We start from the raw sequence: 22,128 nt of genomic DNA on the forward strand, positions 1-22,128 counted from the left end.
TCACAAACCCTAGTAAGGGCAGCATTTATATATATATATATTAAAAAGAAAGACCCATATCGATATATGCGATATGGTCTAATTCCATATCACATTTAAAAATATATCTATATATTTTTTTATATAGATATATCGCCCAGCCCAAGTGTGTGTGTGTTGTGTGTGTGTGTGTGTGTGTGTGTGTGTATATATATATATATATATATATATACACAAAGATATAAATCAATATCGGAAAATTACATTTAATATCAATTTTGAATCTCAGAATCGATTTCCTAAACCCAGCCCTAGTCTCATTCATGCACTTCCTCCATTACACACTCTGTGATAAGAACTGGAAACATTGCAGAGTGTCACTTGACTTCAAAAGGAGCTGTGCTTTTGGAATGGAGGGATTGTTTAGGGCAGGGATCGAGGGCAAGATTATAGGCTTGCATAAACATATTCACTTTCAGTCGTTGAGTGTGTGTGTAGAAACACTTGAGCTTTCCTACACCCACGTCCCAGTTCCTGTTGTTCCTCCAGCTTCCTTGGGCGGCACTCACTAAATGCTAGCTCCATGGACCACCAGGACTCCACAAGCATGCCTTTGCCCACCGCATGGCTATAATTACCTTCAACAATAAAAAAATAAAAAAAAGACCAATATTGGGTAGTTTTTCCCTTTGCTTTTATGGAAGGTTTTAATTTAGGCTTTTGGCCTTGATGTTTGAAGCAGTTGATGCTGTGGATCCGCCCTGCTCTGCCCGTCTGCAGCAGATAGTAGTGGAGCAGCTGTCTGACAGTGACAGGTGACTGCTGTGATCCACATCACAGCGGAGCAGAGTCAGTTTCTAAAGAACCACAATCTTCTCAACTGGTTGCACTTGGCTGTCAACATGCATTGTAATAATATTACATTTTAAATATCTAAGTCTCAGAAAGAGAGCTAGTGCTCTGTAGCTGTGCTGTGTGGAATGATGGAGAGAGTGTCTCTCTCTATGTGGTGTTGTTTCGTTTCCGATACTAGTATCGGAAATTGCTCCGATACTGCCGAAAATGCTGGCATCGGTATCGGCGAGTACTGGAGTCCAGGCACCGATCTGATACCAGATTGATTACATAACACAGACGCAACAGACACACGTGTGTCAGAGCAGGTTGATGCAAGGCTCGAAGCTAAGCTAAGTAGCACTATCATGTTGGCGGTGTGGCAATATTTCACACTGGAATCTCCCACCGGCATGCACGCAGATGGCACTAGGGACGGGGGGGATATGTCCCTCCCAGATTCAAAGTGATCCAGATCCATCCTCCCCATTTTCAGCAACAAACATAGTCGGTAAAACAGAAGATTAATGTTTCGTTAGTTAGACTATTTATATTGCAGCACACATAGAAAGTCAGGTGGCTAATGGTGCGTTCAAGAGTTTTCGACATTGTTCCGAGCTCCAAGTTTCGACTTTCAAGTTCTGACTTTGAGTGTTAGACCCGCCTTCAAAATAAAAGCAAACACATGTAGCTTTCAAAATAAGAGCACATGGATGTGTTAGCAGAGTCCACCACTGAATATTACAAGAAGACTGTTAAAATAAGATGCCTTAAATAAAACATAGAAGAACCATTATTCTCCTAAAATTCTCTAAAATATGCAATGATTAAGATGGAATAGTGGCATAAGAATGTGCGAGAGGCACCAAATTTAGGCTTTTAGGGCAAAAATGTTCTCCATTTATGGGGAGTATGCCGCCGGATCCCCGGATTTATTTATTTAAGTTGCTGTTGCACTACTGTTTTGTTTATAAACAAATGGCTTCAATCTGCTCTATTTATTCATGTTTTACAAAGGGTTTAACCTGAGCCAGGCCTGACCACAATGATAATCATATCACAGTCATGAAGGTGTAGGATGATATTTTTTTAAAAACATACTGGTATCGGATCGGTACTCAGTATCGGCCGATACCCACAGCACAAGTATCGGAATTGGTATCGGGAGGAAAAAAATGGTATGGGAACATCTGTAGCCTTACTGCAGGCCAGGCCTCATACCTGCCGCCCCTCTGTCACACAGCACCGTCTGAGTTGTCAACATTACACCACATTCCTCTGAAGTAAAGACATCCATCCTCTCAGTGTCACCACAGCAGTTTGTAAATAGTTAGAGGGTCAGAAGTACAACTCTCACAAAGCCTTCAGGGTTTCGCCTTTCTCTGATTGTAGTTTTACTGCCTTTTCTTAAATACTAGCTCAAAGGGTGTTGGCCTCTTGGTTTTTTCTTTGTACAATGTTTTTAAATCAATTTCCTTATCATAACCACTGCTTTCTTGCAGCAGCAAGTCTCCAAACTGCACATTCTGTCTTCTGATTTAATTCACAGCTGTGCGGTGGACACATCTGAATGTGAAATCATTGTACATGTTGATTACAACTTGAAACTTAATTTGTTTTGCCAACTATTGTAACTCTGGAGTCACTCTGATAGCTGAATTCTGGGAAAATGCTGGCATGGCTTTAAATGATTCAGACATGTCAAGCAACATTCGACAGGCTGTCGAATGTTGTCGAAACCTTTTTATGGCAAAGTTTTGACATAAACTGCTTCCTGCTTAGTCAATGAATGAATGAATGAATGAATGAATATAGAGGTGTGTGTACCAAGGTTATAATCGTTTGGGATTTCTCATTAGTTTTAGTTTTAATTTCGTTGCCAGTTTTTTTTTTTTTTTTCAAATTCAGTTAGTTTTAATGACTTTTTAGAGTGTGTTTGCTCGTTTTAATTAGTTTAATTTTTTTTATTTGTTGGGTGCAAGATTCAATAATGTCATAATAAATGTTTCCTTTATTTCCTTTGTCTGATCCATCTCAGCCCCAATAAGTTTATTAAGTCATAAAACCAGATAGATTAAATAGATTTCATATCAACCAAAAAGGTTTACTTATGAAAAAAGTTGACAAAGACGAAAAAGAAGGACATTTTCACTTTAATTTTAGTTAGTTTTAGTTAGTTTTGTAACCACAAAATACAGTTTCAGTTAGTTATCGTTTTTTAAATACTCTTGTTTTTTTGTTTTTTTTCAGTTAACAAAAATGTTTTTTCAATTCTAGTTTTCGTTAACTATAATAACCTTGGTGTGTACTTGTACATGCAACTTTGTTAGTACATACAGAGTTTTTGGGAAGTGAGGGCATTTAGGCCAGAGCCACAGCTACAGTATGTGTGTGTGTAGTCAGCTGATAGTGCTGTGCAGTCATGGCGGAAGTGTCTAGTTCTGCTTTGGCCTTGTGCAGGGTCATTGTGCTTCCCCTGTGTGTACAGATGTGTGATGTGTGTCATCTCCTATGACTGCACTGTATACAGCATGCAGCACTGTCTCTCCTTCTGAGGGGCTTTTGGTGTGGGACACCATTGAGGACAGTACTTGTGCTATGTTCGCTGTACTGCTGTTGTCTGGTGGATGGAATATGGTGATAATGCTACATATTTTAGATGGAAGAAATTCATGTTGTTACACTCAGTTCACATGTTAAGTGAAAGAAATAGTTGTGTGAAGAGGTTCACCCCCACACAGCTGGCCAGTCATATTCTGATTATGATGTCAGATTGTCAATTTGGTAAATCCAAATTAGAGGTGGTTTCTGAAGCTACTGGACCTGTCCCTCAAGCCTGATACCCTGTCTGTCCTCTAATGAGATGGGTTATTAATGATGGGTAACATTTACTGTCATTGAACTGGGTAGGGGGTGTCAGTGATGCAAGTCTCTCATGAAAGCTTAATCCTCAATCCAGACTATTGTCAGCATGTTTACATGCACACCAATTAACTGATTATATTCTGATTTCTGGAGTTACCAGATGATTCAATTGCTCAACAGCAGAAACCAATATTCTTTATCAGATGAAGGCCGTTTCTGAGAAATGTGATAATAACAGTTAGCTCTTCGCCCAATATTACGCACAAATACTGGAGCATGTTAAAGGTCATTTACAGGGTACACACTGACATTCTGGAATTCTCCCTCCATTCAGTCTTGAGAATACCACTCCCTGCTGCTTGCATGCATCCAGCAAGCAAAGTCTGGTTTGCAAAACTGACAACTCTCACATAAGGACAGCCATGACTGGCAGAGATGCCATGATGCTTTGCAGGATGTTTTGACAGGAAGTTTGGTAAATCCACTTGAAAGTACAGAAATTTGACTGAATGGGTTTTTCAGTTATCTCATTATTAAAGTGCATGTAAACACATGAAATCAGATAATTACCACAACCTGATTACTCCCAGTTATCGGATTATCGTGTGGCTGAAAATGCAGTCACTATCAGAAGTTGTTTCTCTTTCTGAGAACTGTGAGGAATCTGAGACATTTTCTTTTTCAAGTTGTCTCAACTGTAATTGAGTCGCAACAGTTCATATCCCCATCTGTCCCTGGAGTCTGAGCTAAAGAAGACATCTGGACAGAGGGAACAAAGGGCCTTTCTGCTCCCTGTCACCCTGTCGTGTCCAGTCCTCAGTGGACCTGTTCACATTCCTCCTTTATTAGTGCTTTCAGCATGCTGGAGTAACAAGAGCTCATTTCACATGATGGCACATATCATGTCGATCATCTTCTTATTGTGATGACCAGAACATTCATCACTCTCGCAGTTATGATGAAGACTGAAAGTGAGGAAATGTGCAGTCTTTGGTCCTCCTTAGTATATAGTAATGTTTCATACAACTCACCCTAACTGAAACAGCATACACCATGTCATGCTTTAAATGTCTTAATGTATGACCCTTATTGCAAAAAAAGGTGGGACGCATAGACTGTAAATAAATAATGGACGTAGTGAGCGTGATGTCACCCATTGGTTTGTGGCCTGTTGGTAGCCTCAAGTTCAGCGTTACACTCGACTGAGAGAAGCCGCTGCTAATTCATGTTAGCATTAACTGGGATGTTAGTTTTGGCTAGCAAAAAACACTGAACAAGACATTTTTACTGAACAAAACGTTCAAATGAACTGTCATTAAGTAAAAATACAGTGAAAGGGTAAAAGTTATGAGACCAAATCGGTAAACGTCCTCTTTTATATTATATCTATATAACGTTATATATAACTTTATTGAATCGTTGCCATGGATACGTATTGTTCTGCTTCTCTCCTGATGACGACTCGCCTTGTTAGTGACCTGTCAATCAAAGGTAGCCACGCCCCAAATCATACGATTCTTTATCTTCTATTTTCTTCTAAATGGGGCCATTATTAGAACTATTGACATCAAATTGTCTTGAGAAGATTTTTTACTAGCGATTGATTTACTAGTGATTGAGACCATAGTGTTGTCCTGAAAATTTTTTCTAAGGTAATAAATCAAGTGAGAAGTTTTAAAATTTTGCACTGAAATGAATGGGCAGATTTTTTTTGCAGCCAAACTTAGCGCCCCCTGCTGGAATTTCCACTAGAATGCAGCTTAAGGCACTTCCTGGTTACATTTACATTTAGTCATTTAGCAGACGCTTTTATCCAAAGCGACGTACAGGAAGAATAAAAGCAAACAATGAAGGTATAGTGCAAATAGAGCTATTAGTGCATCAATAAGTGCTAGTGACAATTCTGTAAGGAGCAGAATTATCGTGTGGTGCTAGGAAAGAAGATGCTCTCTGAAGAGCTGGGTCTTCAAGAGTGGTTGGCCCCCATGCTCAGACACGGAGGTTGCCGCCTGGTGGGACGCTGTGAAAAATGCTAATAAAAACAGGATGCATCAAATCAGTGTATATATAAAAAGTTCTGTGCTACATTTTAAAGACTGCAGTGTGATAGTGGTTTAGAACATACTGACCTTATTTAATTTGGTATAATCTATGACCTTAAGCCACACTATATTATTTCCCTCCCCTTTATAAAAAAAAATGCATATGTATTTAGTTTTTATGCATCCGATAAATGATCAACACCATGACTCAAAGGCACGATATAACCTGAACCGTCATTTCTGTAATCTTCAGCACCCCCAAATGAAATAATAAAAATGACAGTTCGAAGTTTAACTGTCATGAGTTTGATAAATACAGACTCAGAGGTTTGTTGTCATGGAAACAGTGGAGTTAGCGTTAAGATAGTGTTATTCTGTGAGCCGGGGAGACTAGCAGTGACATAACATGTTCTATACTGACATCAAATGATCAATGTTCTCCTTTCTGAACTCAACAGTATGATAATACACTGCAGCAGCAGCAGTGTAGTGCAACAGAATAGCAGGAAGTTAGATCAAGTGATAGTGATTTTCACAAGTCACATACTTGTGGTTATGCTGCAATAAACGGACAGGAGCCTGTCAGGGCTTGTGTCATATCCCTGTGGCCATTTCTCTATAAGAAGAGCACAGCCTGCCTGCTCACCCTGCTGCAGATGCACATCTCGTTTTAATTGTCTTCATTTAAGTTTAGATGCGAGCTGTTCATTTTTTATCTCCCTCTGAATATGTTGACAGGGAAATGATTCAGTGCGTCTGCTAATGCACACGGAATTTTTAATCAGTAATAACAAAAACATTTTTTGGCATTTTTTTTTCCATTTTCCAGCAGCTGGGAACTCGCACAGCCTTTAAATCCTAAAGGAGATAGAACCATTTGCAATGTAGTATCAAGAAACATTTGGGAACCATGCAATGAGTTTGAGTAGGGCTGGGCAATAATGATATGTGATATGGAATTAGACCATATCGATAAAGTTCTTTTTTTTCTTTCTTTCCATATAAATGCTGCCCTTACTAGGGTTTGTCATATTTAGTTATTTTGTAATGTTATTCTTTTCTCATATAAATATATTTTCGGGAAAAGATTGTCCTATTTTATTTCTCAGGCTATTTTTATTTAAGATATTTTTATTTAAATGTGCACTTTATGGAGCTTTGTTTTTTTTTTTAAAGTACTCTTGTTGTTATACAGTATTTATGTTCACTTAAACGGTTTCAATAAAACTAAAGCTACAACAATTATTGGATTAATCGAACAATAATCGATTAATTGGTTTGAGCAGTTTTTAAAGACAATAAGTCCAAATTCTCTGATTTCAGCTTCTTCAATGTGAATATTTCTGGTTTTGTTGTTCCTTTATGACAATAATCTGAAGACGTCATGTTGTGGTTTGGGAAACACTCATTGATATTTTTCAACATTTTATTGACCAAACAACTAATTGATTAATCGTTTGAAATAATTGTTAGTTGCAGCCCTAAATACTATACTACGCCCTAAAACTACTTGTGACATGTCATATTTGACTTTGACTAAACATTTATTCTCACTTCGCAATAAAAAAATATCGGGAAATATATTGTATATCGATATTCAGCCTGAATATATCGGACTAAGACTTTGTGTCCATATCACCCAGCCCTAAGTATGAGTCCAGGATGAAGGGACTGTGTCTGTCTAATCACCAGTCTTCACTCTCTCATCACTTCTTCATCTTTTCTACTCAGTCTGTCCTCTTGCAAATATTTATAATAATAAGAGTTAATTATATTTTATTTTTCAATCAACATGACTCTCTTTATTTGTTTGCCTTGTCATGAAAATGACTGGAAGGCATTCCTACATGGTTCTCAGCCTGGACCCACAGTGTCTATTGTTGTTGTCAAAGAATGCTACTGGAGAGATTTCAGAAAGAAATATAAATACATTTTATAGTTGAAACATAAACAGACATGAAAAAACAGCTGTAAAAGTTTGAGAGTAAATAAAGTCTGTAATTGGTTTGTGCTGGAGCCACCAATAGTTTTTAGATGAGGCTTTACAGAGACAAAAAACAGGAAAATACCAGCCATGACATCCATGGTCATTTATTTCAGATTACAAGTTGTACAAGTTTTGTTTTTAAAGTAACTTTATTTAGAGTTACAGTGTAAATAAAAAGTATGTGAACCCTTTGAGAAATACCTAGTTTTCTGCCTTAATTTGTCATAAAATGTGATCTATCTGCATCTAAGTCCCAAGTATAGACAAACACATTGGCCCTCATTTCTCAAACGAGCGTACGACAGAGAGTGAGCGTAAAGTGGCTATAGAATCATTTCTACAAGACTTGGCATTTATCAGTTTGGACGTGAGTGGAGGATACGATTTTTTTTATAATGGTGATAATGCAAAGCATGTTAAGGCTACATCATTTATTATTAAGATTCAATTTTGGGATTAAAACTTACTTTAAAGCATTGTTTACTTCCTGCAACCAAAAAGTTGTGAAAACTTTTAAGTCTGTGCTCCAAATGTAAAATATTCACTGAACTTTTTTGAATATATACTTTATATTTCATAAATCCCTGTCGTAATCTTTAGGGCGTGATATTGAAATGACGCTTGTTTTCAGTAGCCACATTTATCAACAGCCGATCATTCTCAAGATGTGATTGGAGAGATACGGACGTTTGATGAAGCACACATGAACCGTCTCGTACGACGAAATATACGCTCAGATCTGTGCTCGTTCCTATGTTCATTTGAGAAATGAGGGCCAACGTGCTTAACCTAACACCAAACAAACAATTATAATATTTCATGTCTTTATTGCACTCATCCATTATTTATTCATAGTGCTGGTGGAAAAAGTAAGATATTATTAGTGGCAAGTATTCCAGTATTCAAAGAAAAGCATTGTGAGGAAATGGAATTCTGTCCAGGGCTTTTAACCTGAAATCAAAACACTTACTTTTTTTTTTTTTTTTCGTCATAGGTCATTCATACTTAGGGCTGGGCGATATGGACCAAAAGTCATATCCCGATATATTTATGCTGAATATCGATATACGATATATATCCCGATATTTTTATTGCAAAGTGAGACCAAATGTTCAGTCAAAGCCAAATATGACATGTCACAAGTAGTTTTATTGAAACCCTTAATTTAATTTAACAGGAATATCTTTTTTTTCTAAATCAAAGCTCCATAAAGTGCACTTTAAATAAAAAAATATCTTAAATAAAAATATGAAATCAAATAGGCCAATCTTTTTCTGAAATAAATATATTTATATGAAAAAGAATAACAAACATTACAAAATAACTAAATATGACAAACCCTAGTAATGGCAGCATGTATACTGTATATAAAGAATGAAACATTTTTGAACTATATCGATATATGCGTTATGGTCTAATTCCATATCACATTTAAAAATATATTGATATATCGCCCAGCCCTAGTCATACTAGAGTCCTGCTGTCTGATTTGAATCAGCCTCTTGGCTGTGATGAAGCGTGTGGCGGTCAGCCCCGTCTAGACCTTAGCCCACCAGTTTATGCAGCACTCTTCCTGTGTAGATGGCTAATATTAATTAAGTCATCTGGTGTCACGATGCTGTTAATGATACAACCGCCTCCCATTACACACGTCAATATCAGACCTTTTGTGGCACTGTCTTAAGTATCAGAGGCTTTTTACTGAGTTGAGAAATGAGTTTGGACAGACCACAGTCGCTGACAAAAGAGCCACTCACAGCAGCATAATGCCGTCTCCAATTGGATTTACAAGGCCCACTCAGGCAGGCATTGCCTATTGTCCTGCAGATTAAACACAGAAGAGCTGGACAGACTGAGCCCCATGCCTCACTTCCACTGCTGCCTTCAGCATCTCGCACACACAATCATACAGTATACTGTAGGGCTGGGCGATATATCGATATATTTTTAAATGTGATATGAAATTAGACCATATCGCATGTATCGATATAGTTCAAATTTGCTCCAGGCAAGCTGCGGAATTTATTTATTTATTTATTAAGATATTTTTTCATTTAAATGTGCACTTTATGGCTTGACTTGATTTTTTTAAAAAAAGAAAAAAAAATACTCCTGTTAAATAAACGGTTTCAATAAAACTACTTGTGACATGTCATATTTGACTTTGACTTTGACTGAACATTTGCTCTCTCTTTGTGATAAAAATATCAGGATATATATCGTATATCGATATTTTGCCAAAATATATCAGGATATGACTTTTGGTCCATATCGCCCAGCCCTAGTATACTGTATTTGTACATAGAAACACATGCACACAATGGAGAAAGAAACACAAACATGCAGGGGAAGTGTTTAACCAACATGACAGAGCTGCACTGCCATGAAGTTAGGAGACTTACAGGAGACATATTAGAAGGATGATCACAATGGAAGCAGAGGCTGAAAAATCCTGACTTTTAGTCCTTGTATGCTTCAACCTCACCATATTCCCCATAATGCAGCTAAGTAGCATGTTTTCATTAGTCCCTCTGTCTAGTACACACACACCTAAATATGACAAATTCTATAAGGGCAGCATTTATATAAAAGGAAAAAACATTGAACTGTATCGATATGTGCGATATGGTCTAATTCCATATCACATTTATAAATATATCGATATATCTTTTATATTGATATATCGCCCAGCCCTAACCCATACGTCATTGTGGGTTGATGTGTTCCAGCGAGTCAGGAGGATCCCGCCTCTTCTTCCATGCTGTGTGCTAACGCTAGTGTTGTAAACATCAAAGTACTTGGAACAGCACCAAATAAAGCTTTCTGTCCATCAGGAAACAACGTTTTAATGAAAAATGCAACAGCAAATACTCCGCTATAGTCTTACCTGTAAACTCCATTAATGAAAACAACTCTTGTTACTCTGGTCACATAATGAGTTAAATCTGACTCCTGTGACTCTCTGCTGCTGCTACTGAAAGGAGCAGACACTTTCAGTTTATAAATGTAGCATCTGTTGTCTGACTACGTGTTGATAATAAGCAGTCAGCCGATATTATTGGCCTATCATAGACATATTGATATCTGTTAATATTGCTGTTGTCCAATATGCACCGATATGAAAACTTTTTTTGGTAACACTTTATATTAGGGAACACATATTCAACATTAATTAGTTGCTTATCAGCATGGAAATAAGTAACATATTGGCTCTTAATGAATCATTATTAAGTAGTTATTAATGGGGTGCATTAATATTAATGCCTTATTCTGCATGGCCTTATTATACAACCAGTAAGACATTAACAAAGAGTTTTCCCTCAATAACCTCAGAATTATTGTTAATTAGTAGTAAGTGATTAAGTTATGTATTTTTATATATATATATATATATATATATATATATATATATATATATATACATATACATATATATATATATATATATATACATAAGTTATGATCTTAATATGCTTTACTTTGTATGGACTTTATCTCTCTCTTTATGTCTCTACATAGCGTTGAACGAAACCATGGAAACAGCAAATAGCCACCTTCTCCAGACCTTTAACGTGACTGGTGGCTCCTTTTGTTTTGATGATTGGATGATGATTGGTAGATTGTAATGTCAATCATTACTCTACAGAGTGGCTCGCTGGTAGACTAACATTGTGACCCACCTTGTTGAGTAATGATTGACATTACAATCTACCAATCATCATCCAATCATGCAATAAGCAACTCATTAATGTTGAATATGTGTTCCCTAATCTAAAGTGTTACCCGTTTTTTTACAGAACAAACAATGCAGAAAACGAGGCCTGAGTTGATTTAGAAATGCTGTCACTTTTCCTCCAGCAGGATGTCCAGAAGGAGCCTCAAGAGTTTTCAGGCATGGTGGCATGGTATAGCAGTGTGTTTATTTAGGGTGTGAGTGGTTTTATTTCACTAATGTAAACACAACACAGACCCTTCTCATGGACTCAAGCTGTGTTCATTGGTTTGGCATCTCCTTTACTTGAGAGAACTCTGTCCTCTGTCACTGGCTGTGTTTTTGGTTTGATAATAGTGTTTCACTTGATCTGCTTAGATTATTCTGTGTATGTTGACCTGGTTTAAAAGTATGGCTTATAATGAAAACAGAGATGTACCATGAAACTGAAAACATAAATAGGTTTTAGGGCCGGGACTTTAACGCGTTAATTAAGATTAATTAATTACACAAAAATTAACACGTTAAAACATTTACGCATTTTAATCACATTTATTTTTGCACCGCAGAACGTTTCTCACTGGATGAGTTTCAGGCAGACCGATTATACTGGAGCACCAACTAGCGTTCATGAGTTCAGACAACAACAAACCACAGTGAACATGAAGGAAGAAGCTGATGAGAGCGATTTGGTTGGCCCCGTGGATGATGGGACATTTTGTTACAAAAAACCAACGGATGGAAGCGTCGATAAGAGCATGGTTCTGTTGCTATGCAACAAGGAATTCACATATCACCGCAGCACATCCAGCCTCAAGTATCACCTCAATGCAAAACATATAGCAGCTAGCGGCTAGTGTGGTAGCTAGCATGGATGCTAGTGTGAAAGCTAGCGTGGATGCTACACTTAATGGCAAAAATTGCACTGGTCTGGACTTGAACAAAAATAAACAATATTTTTGTTGCTTAAGCTTATGTATTCAGTCATTATTCAATGGTATACTAAAAGTCCATGTGAAAAAAAATACTTCTCACTGTTCTCAGATCAAATATTTATGCGACTAAAATGCGATTCATTTCGATTAATTAATTACAAAGCCTCCTCTCAGGTAAAAGTGGGGTAATGCCCAATCAGGTGTCTATGATTCGTAGATACGTACCCCTGAATCTGGATTGAAAAACTTGACCGCTATGTATATGGGATATGTATCGGGGTACAGATCTTAGTGCAACCATTCTGCTTATTAACGTGATGTGCAGATTAGTTTGAAATGAAGCATACAAGGCTTCAGCTTTCAGTGATACCTTCTTAGTTCTGCCTTTGTTAGAGAACCATTCTGCTTTCATGGATGTTACAAGGTTAATGACTGTGAAGAAATCGCACAAAGGAGCCATAAGTTGCAACAGTGACCGCCAGAGTGAAGGTCATGTAATTAGCGAGGGTGCTAATGATGGTGAAACCACATGAGTGAGCCATCAACATCCTGAGCAATTGGCTTGTCAGCTGATGACCACTGGAGTTACCCTGCTGGATACAGTCTGAGCCAACAAGTGAACTAGCCTGTAAAAAGACTCTGGGGAGGAAAGCTACTCTGTTTCTCCCAATAAAAACAAATGCAGACAAAGACAAAATGCATGGGGCACGAACTGTAAGCTAATAATACTGATACTGATATTAAACATGTCTGTCTCATGTCTGAATAAGTGCCCTGTTCACATTCATTGTATTATTTATATCTTATAATTTATTTAATTACTTAATAATCATCTGTCATGCACAATATCAGTTTAAAAAAAATTGTAAACACTGTTGTGCAGCTTTTTTCTGCAGTGCGACCTGCCATCATCAGACATGGCAAAGAAGCGATTTGTCACATGAATATTGTCAGATATAAATTGCAGTTGTGTTTTTGATTTGAAAGAAGTCTTTGCATATGAAGTGGCCTTGTTTCAGATGCCAAGTCAAGTCAAACTTTATTTATAGAGCACATTTAAAACAACCGGGTTGACCAAAGTGATGTACAGATATCACAGTTGCAGGAAATATGGTAAAAACTAAAATACATAAACACAGTGCAACAATAGAATAAAATAAATAAATAGAAATAGAATAAAATAAATTCAAATTTTAAAAATTGAATACAATTTTGTTTTTGCAAGATGTCCACTTTAACTTGATTTAAAGCCAGGGAGAAAGTGTGTTTTTAGGGAGGATTTAAAAACCTCAAAAGATCCTGCAGACCGGATGTGCCAGGGCAAGTTACTCCAGAGCCACAAAGGCCTGGTCCCCTTTGATTTTGAGTCTAGTTTTAGGTCACCTTTGGTTTTGAGTCTGGTTTTAGGGGTGGCCAGTAGCAGCTGATTGGAGGATCTCAGTGTTCTGGCAGGGGCAAGGATTTGAAGGAGCTCGGTCAAATACTGGGGGGCTAGGACATTAAGAGCTTTAAAAACAAACAATAACATTTTAAAATCTATTCTAAAATGATGATGTAAATGCTGACCCTTCATCTTTGAAGGAACCAGACCACGACTAGGCTGTAGTGTGTTTTGATTGGCAGGCTTCCCACTCTCAGTTGAAAAACAATTTAGGCTTAAGCCGTAAGTCTTACTCAGGAAGTTCCTGTGATCGTATTCAGCTCCAGGTATCATTTTCCATAGCTCTTAGGCCTGTCCTGTCTCATTCCCTGTAAGGCCTTTCCCTGGGGATCAGGCTTGTGGCTGCATTCCAGAGCCGTCCTCTCAAATTATGCTCCCTTTATTGGGAGGCAACTTCACAAACCCTGCCTTCTTGACCACGGTTGAGATCCTGCCAGTGCCTCCTGAGCAGCTGTCCCAGTCTTTATACTTTTGGCCTTCTGCAATTTGAGGAACACTGCTATGATCATCACTGTAGACCATGATCCCCACCATGGATCACGGTTGGGCTAGGAATATCGCCATGACTGCTGTGGTGGTTATGTTGGACTCTATCCTATCACTGTTACTACTATGATCCATACATTTGAGCTAGGGCTGGGCGATATGTCGATATAAAAGACGTATTAATATATATTTAAAAGTGATATGGAATTAGACCAAATCGCATATATCAATATAGTTCAAAAATGTTTTTCTTTCTTTATATATAAATGCTGCCCTTACTGGGTTTGTCATGTTTAGTTATTTTGTAATGTTTGTTAATCTTTTCTCATATAAACATATTTTTTTCTGAAAAAGATTGGCCTATTTTATTTCATAGGCTATTTTTATTTAAGATAGCTTTTTATTTAAATGTGCACTTTATGGAGCTTTGATTTTTTTTTTTTAAAAAAGGTTCTCCTGTTATACAGTATTTATGTTCACTTAAATAAACAGTTTCAATAAACCTACTTGTGACATGTCATATTTGGCTGTGACTTTGACGCAATAAAAATATCGAGATATCGTATATCGATTTTCAGCCTAAATATATCAGGATATGACTTTTGGTCCATATCGCCCAACCCTAATTGGAACATGATTACATCTGGGCTGTTGCTGCCCTGCTGCAGTCCTACAACAGACACTTCTGCTGTCATTTTATTTTCACTGCTAGAATGATTATTTCCATTAGGTCTATTCCTTCTATTATTACTATTACTACTGTTAATACTGCTGTCATTGGGCTTTATCTACCAGCACCACATCTACCTTCATTAGTCACAGACTTCATTTTAGGGTTTAGTGCCATTACTGTTGTCATTGTTCATCTTGCACAGAGGGTGTTGTACCATGTACAGTCGTAAAGGCCTTTGAGGCAGATTTGTGATTTGTTGAGTTGAATTGAACAGCAGGTTTGTAAAAGTTAAGCAGGTATGCAGTAAAAACTCACTCACTCACTTGTTGTCAGCAGTGCAGTGGGTGCTGTACAAAACAGTCCATGAGGCCCGAAATGTCAAATTTGCAAAGCAGAATGTTTTTTTGCACGTAAACCTGCATCATGCAGCATTTTTGATTAGAGACGCACTGACATGGAATTGTATGGTAATTAATAATAGGTGATAATGTTGTATCTGATACCAATGTGATAACTGATAATAAACAATTTAATTTAATGTTAATGTAAAAAAAAACTGCTAGCTTTTCAGAAAAGATGCTTATTTTCTTCCTGTGAATTATTTAGAGGGGACGGTACCTGATCAAGTAACAGGCTTTCAGGATCTCAAGCATCTTTCTGAGAGGATTACCAAACATGAAGGCAGTAGAACAAACAGCTATCCAAATTGACAGTGTAATGGGAAATTGAGCATTTTAACAGCAAAATGTGACAAAAAGGCATGTACTCAGTCACATTGGCACCTGTGTTAAACAGTGTGGAAAATACTAATTATATTTATTATCTTATTACAAAAGATAAAGGTGTGTCTTTACCGCCGAGGGCCAAGGAGTGGCTGTGAAATAGTGGACAGTTTCCTATTAATTCTCAACAGTAGCAGCTCTTAATGTAACATCTGTGGCTGTTTCTGCTTGTAGTTCTACTCTTCCTCCCTGCAGTAGTGATAGTGATTTAAAAGCCTTTCTTATGGAGAGGCAAAATCGGGAAATGTTGGGTTTTCGTCAGCAGCAAGTTAACAACTCCTATGCAGCCAAAAGAGAACATGACTTATAAAAAATAAAGCAGATATCTGAAAGTACAAACAGCAAAACTTCACTTCAAACAACATAAACATATTTTAGAAGCTACAGTGTAAAAGTACTGAGAGCTGAACACACAGAAACTTTTAAAAACATCCCTCCTGTATAGACAACAGATAAGTTTCACAAGTTGCAACAAATGCTTGTGTAATGGAGAAAGCCAATGCTGTAGGCAGAAGAGTAATGGACTACTACTACTCTGAGCAGCATGTTCCAGCTTTTCTGTGGTTGTCTGAAAAAGTCACTCAATTTTTCACTAGTCCCTTCTTAGAAATACAGTTGCTGTGATGGTCTGAAATGTTGCTAAGTTTATTGAAAGTGAAAGTTGGAAACCCAGGCTGAGGATCAAGTAGGGACAGGGACTGTTGGTCCAAGAATTTGCATTTCTGCATGTTTATTTGCTGCTTGTTCATCAGTTGGAAGATAAGTTGCTAATTCTGTCTTTTACACTGGTAAATTTTGTTGCACTGATGAATAATGAGCATAGTTGTTGTCAGTGGTGGGCAGTGAACTACATGTAATTGATCTGATAGTTTAACTACATTTTGCACTAGCTTGCTGGTAGCTCAACTGCATTTATATTTGTGTCGGGATTCAAGTAAATTACTCCCTTTTACTTGTAAACTATGCAAGCTGAGGGTGTGTATTCACTCTCTACTGCAAAGAAGTAGAAGAAATCTGAGAACACATAAAAAGGTCCAAGAATCGAATCTTCAGTAACCGTTGGTTGACACACACACACACACACCCTCCACTCACTCACCAATGTCTACCACTGATTACTTAGATTTTAATTATTAAGTTATTCTGTCGACTGGGGCGGCTGTGGTTCAGTTGGTAGAGCGGACACCAACTGATTGGACGATTGGTGGTTCGATCCCTGACTATGGCAGCCTACATGTTGAAGTGTCCTTGAGCAAGATACTGAACCCCAAAATGTCTCCCGTTGCTGCGTTCATTGGTGTCTGAATGAATTCCCAATGGTGGCAGGTGGCACCGTTTAGGGTAGCCTCTGCCACCAGTATGAATGTGAGTGTGAATGGGTGAATGAGCGTAGTGTGTAGTGTAAAGCACTTTGGATAAAATCGCTCTATAAGTGCACTCCATTTACCATATACATATTGTAAATATTACCTGTATGTGTGAAGTAATTGGTAGCTTGCAAATGTCTTTCTAATGTAGCTGGCCCCAGTGGGACTAACCCAGTCAATCTCCTGTCTCCACAGATGCAGCAGCTCTTCTATGAGAACTATGAACCAAATAAGAAGGGCTACATAAGAGATCTTCACAACAGCAAGATCCATCGAGCCATCACTCTGCATCCCAACAAGAACCCTCCGTACCAGTATCGCCTCCACAGCTACATGCTCAGCCGGAAGATTGCAGACCTGCGCCACCGAACCATTCAGCTCCACCGGGAAATTGTTCAGATGGGGCGCTACGGAGCCAGCGAGCCCAGCCGAGATGACCTCCAGCTCGGTATGCCACCTTCCTTTATGCGCTTCCACCCACGGCAGAGAGAGGAGGTCCTGGAGTGGGAGTTCCTGACAGGGAAGTACCTGTTCTCATCGTCTGATGGTCAGCCCCCCCGCCGTGGAATGGATTCCTCGCAGAGACAAGCCCTGGACGACATCATCATGCAAGTTATGGAGATGATCAATGCCAATGCCAAAACACGGGGGCGGGTCATTGACTTCAAAGAAATCCAGTATGGCTACCGGAGAGTTAACCCCTTATATGGGGCAGAGTATGTGCTGGATCTGCTACTGCTGTACAAGAAGCACAAAGGAAAGACCATGACGGTTCCAGTGAGGAGACATGCCTACCTGCAGCAGACCTTCAGTCAGATCCAGTTCAAAGAGGAGGGGGAGATGGATGCCAGAGCTCTGGCCAGCCACATCAATAAGGATTCAGACTCCCTCTCGTTTCTGTCCAACTCCCTCAAGATGCTTGTGCCCTTCAAACTGGCCAACTCTGCCCAGGACCAGAGGGAACCAAAAGAGAAGAAAGTCAACATCTTGGTACCTTTGTCGGGGCGCTATGACATCTTTGTGCGATTCATGGCCAACTTTGAAAGAGTTTGTCTGATCCCCAACCAGAATGTCAAGCTACTGATCCTGCTCTTCAGCACAGACAACAACACAGAACGGGTTAAGCAGGTGGAGCTGATGAGGGAGTACCACATAAAGTATCCCCATGCTGAGATGGAGATAAAGCCTGTCACTGGCTCCTTCTCCAGGGCTCTAGCTTTGGAAGTGGGTTCCTTGCACTTCTCTAATGATTCTCTGCTCTTCTACTGTGACGTGGATCTGCTCTTCACCAGCGACTTCCTCAAGCGATGTCGGACCAATACAGCCCTGGGGGAGCAAACCTACTTCCCCATCATCTTCAGCCAGTATGACCCAAAGGTGGTGTATGCTGGGAAGGTCCCTAGCAACAACCACTATGTCTTCACCTCCAAGACAGGTCTGTGGAGGAACTACGGCTTTGGGATCGTCTGTGTCTACAAGGGGGACCTGGTCCGAGCTGGAGGCTTTGATACCTCTATACAGGGGTGGGGATTGGAGGACGTAGACCTTTTTAATAAATTTGTTCAGTCAGGGATTAAGTTGTTCAGAAGCACAGACACAGGGATAGTCCATGTTCACCACCCTGTCATATGTGACCCCAACCTGGAGGCAAAGCAATATAAGATGTGCCTGGGCTCCAAAGCCTCGTCGCATGGCTCCACCCAGCAGCTGGCCGAGCTCTGGCTGGAGAAGAACGACCATGGCTTCAGGAGACTGGCCAGCAATAACGGCTCGGTTAGGACATCGTGAGAAAAGCCAGACTGCACACTGTCATAAACTGAACACTGAACCCAGTCTCTTCGTGGTGTTTTCACTACCTAATTTATTTTTTAGTGATAAAAAAAGACTTCACATGGATATATTTTGAAAATATGTCTTCTTTTTTTTTAAAGAAAATATTCAGAAATGCCATGTTGAACGATTCAAAGAGACAGTCTGGGTTCTACTATGGAAGTACATGTTTTGATTATTGATCGGAGGACTATTGACCAATATTGTTTAGAGAGCCTGATTCCAGCAGGGACCAGAGTCCCTCTAGTCTGTTCATGTCATCTGTTGGGACAGTGGGAGAATTTCAGGCAGGTACCTAATGGAGTTTATTTACTATCTTTATTCAAGAGCAGGATTTTCAGTTTGAGAGCAGGATTCCTCTTCTCTTGCACTCAAGATGTCACTGCTTACACTCAGAGCTTCTCTCCATGAGCTTAAAACTGTGTGTTTGCACTCAAAACTTGCTGCTTACAAACATTTATTTTATCAGAGCTCTTCCCCTTGGATTCAAACTGTTTGCTCTCGAAACTTGTGTCTCAGACCGCAGCGTTGGCACTTAGAACTTGAGCTTGACAACATTCTCAAAATTCACAGCCGCTTGATTTTACAGAGCGTCCCGTGCTGCGGTCACTCACGCTTTCTCCTGGTTCAGGAGTTGGTTTTTTTCATTTACTCCTTTGTGATAGAATAACAGTCGATACAAACATCCCTTATTTGTGCAACAACACGTGTATATAGCATCCATTCATTCATTCTCCTCTGCACTCGGGTCTGGAGCTGAACCCAGCTGACATTGGGCGAGAGGCGGGGTACACCCTGGACAGGTCACCAGACTATCGCAGGGCTGACACATGGAGACAGACAATCACGCTCTCATTCACACCTACGGACAATTAAGAGTCACCAATTAAACCTAAGTGCATGTTTTTGGACTGTGGGAGGAAGAACCCACTCTGACATGCAAACTCCACACAGAAGAGTATATAGCAGCAGTATGTATATTACATAGCTGCCTCCCGTCAGCACACCAGACCCCAAAACAACTTCACCCTTCAGACCGTTGCTATGTAAAACAGCACGTTGCTAAGGAGGCCTGCCTCAATCCACAGACATACATCTACAGTCCAATTATTATTTTCTTTTGTAATTAGTCATGTGATAAGCAGGATAAAGTATAGCGAGCTGGTCATAAGAGAAATAAACACCTTCAGGGGTATGCGGGTGGTGGTCCGACCCCTCCTGTTAGCAGCAAGTTTTGAGTGCAAAAACACAGTTTTGAGCTCAAAGAAGATCTGAGTGTAAGCAGAGAAATTTTGAGTGCAAGAGAAGAGGTTTGAGAGAGAGCAGTAGAACAATCTGAAAGCAAAATACAGCAAAGTAATCCTGCTCTTCAACTGAAAACCCTGCTCATGAATAAAGATAGTAAATGAACCCCATAGTGCCTCAGTGAAGCACACTGTCATGGTGTGAGTCCTGTGTGCAGAAAACAGATGTGTCCATGTGCTCTCAGACCAGCAGTGCTCCAAACTCTTGATTGTGAATGTTTACAAAAGACTGATCATCTGTCAACATTTCATCAATGAAAGAACTCAATCACAGTGATCTCAGTGATTACTGGGGGCCATTTCTTTACACCTTTTTATTTACAGGGCTTTTCTTTTCTATTTGCTTTTATGGTTTTGGTAATATGACACAACACTGTTACTGTTTCTCCAGGATTTTTATTTTTGTATTTTTCTTTATTATTGATTTCTGTGAACCCAATTGCTGGATTTTATATCTGCATTTCATCTTTTGCTGTCTAATTTATTGAATGTGCAAGCTCCATTTTCTATTCTGACTGTTGAATTATGTTTATTGGAAAAGATTGTATAACCACGTTGTTGGATGGTGGGTTTTTTTCATGTTCCCTTCCTTAAAGTCATTATCACCAAAGAGTTTTGCACAGTCTGCTTAATGTATCGTGCGTGCGTGCGTGCGGGCGTGCGGTCGGTGTTTTGCAGGCACAAGCAGGAAAGTGACTGTATTATGGAGAGTAAACACAAAGCTCTATCTATTCCAGGCCTTTCTGATGGGTGAAGTGGGAACCAGTCTGGCCTTTGAAATGACTCTGGATGGGCGGCTCAAGTCACTCATCTTTGTCTCATTCTCTAAATGTTGAAATAAAAGTGTTGTGGCTGGTCCCAGCCTACAGAGGTGTATGCCTGTGTTGCTGATAAGCAGGTACTGAACTTTGTAGCACTCTGTCAGATTAATGCTCTCTTTCAGCATAACAACATGAATGGCTGATTTTAAGACTGTTGTAACAGGATGAATGACTGGGTTGTCATTGTAGTGTTTTTTTCTTTCTTTTTCTTTCAACTCTGTCCAAGCGGGCAAGGTTTTCTATTTAAAGTGAAATAAAATGGGGGAAGTAACAAAATCTGCTGCTTATGTGGTATTTCCTAGTCTGATCACCTGCCGGGATGATGTCACTACAGAATCAAAAGTAAAATGCACAGACTGAATATTAAGATGTACGACATAACAGCTCTCCACTACTGAGGCCGAAACCTCTGGACCGCCCTCTGGTGGCAGGCTGCAGTATGGGATATAAACCCCGCCCCCTCCATGTTAGTGGATGGGACATCAGCCAAAATAAAAACTCAAAGTACAGGTCAAATACATTTTTCCCATAGATGGTTTCCGTCATTTAGATCTTTCCCTTCATGCTTAGTTGTTTTTTGTTTTTTTTATAAACGGGGCGTGACACCGCGGCTCTACTCTTTGGCCCTCACTTATCAATCACAGCGTCAGAATCATCTGCTGTTGATAAATGTGGCAGCTGGAAACAAGCAGCATTTAAGTATAATGCCCTAATATAAACCCGATTTAGAAGCCTCGCCCCAAGAGTTCGACATTGAAGGACACAATATGAAAGATCCGACACAGCCTAAAGAAGGAATTTCTTTTTCTTTTTTTTTCTTATTTTAAGCAACCTTAATTAGTAAAAGCACATTTTTCATGACGGGGGTTTATGTTGGTTCAGAAGGACACAGAACGTAAAAAATTCAGTAAAAAATGAAATAAAAGTATATATTTCTATTTATGGTTATATATTCAAACAAGTTCAGTGAATATTTTACATTTGGAGCACAGACTTAAAGTTTTGCCTTTAACGTGGCATCAAAGGGAGTCAAGTATGGCCTCATGTATGGCCTAAGAGCCATATAATAT

General features: G+C 39.1%; 1 protein-coding gene across 1 annotated transcript in view; it reads left to right on the forward strand.

Moving 5' to 3' along the window:
• Positions 1-20,847, forward strand: part of chsy1 (chondroitin sulfate synthase 1) — a 70,476-nt gene extending 49,629 nt beyond the window's left edge. The window contains exon 3 of the mRNA XM_059348921.1: positions 17,299-20,847. Coding sequence (XP_059204904.1) covers positions 17,299-18,891 — 1,593 coding nt within the window. The 3' untranslated portion in view covers positions 18,892-20,847. The remainder of the gene's footprint in view (positions 1-17,298) is intronic.
• Positions 20,848-22,128: the final 1,281 nt, after the last annotated feature.

This window comes from Centropristis striata, chromosome 2 (assembly GCF_030273125.1).
Source record: "Centropristis striata isolate RG_2023a ecotype Rhode Island chromosome 2, C.striata_1.0, whole genome shotgun sequence".
Lineage (NCBI taxonomy): Eukaryota > Metazoa > Chordata > Actinopteri > Perciformes > Serranidae > Centropristis > Centropristis striata.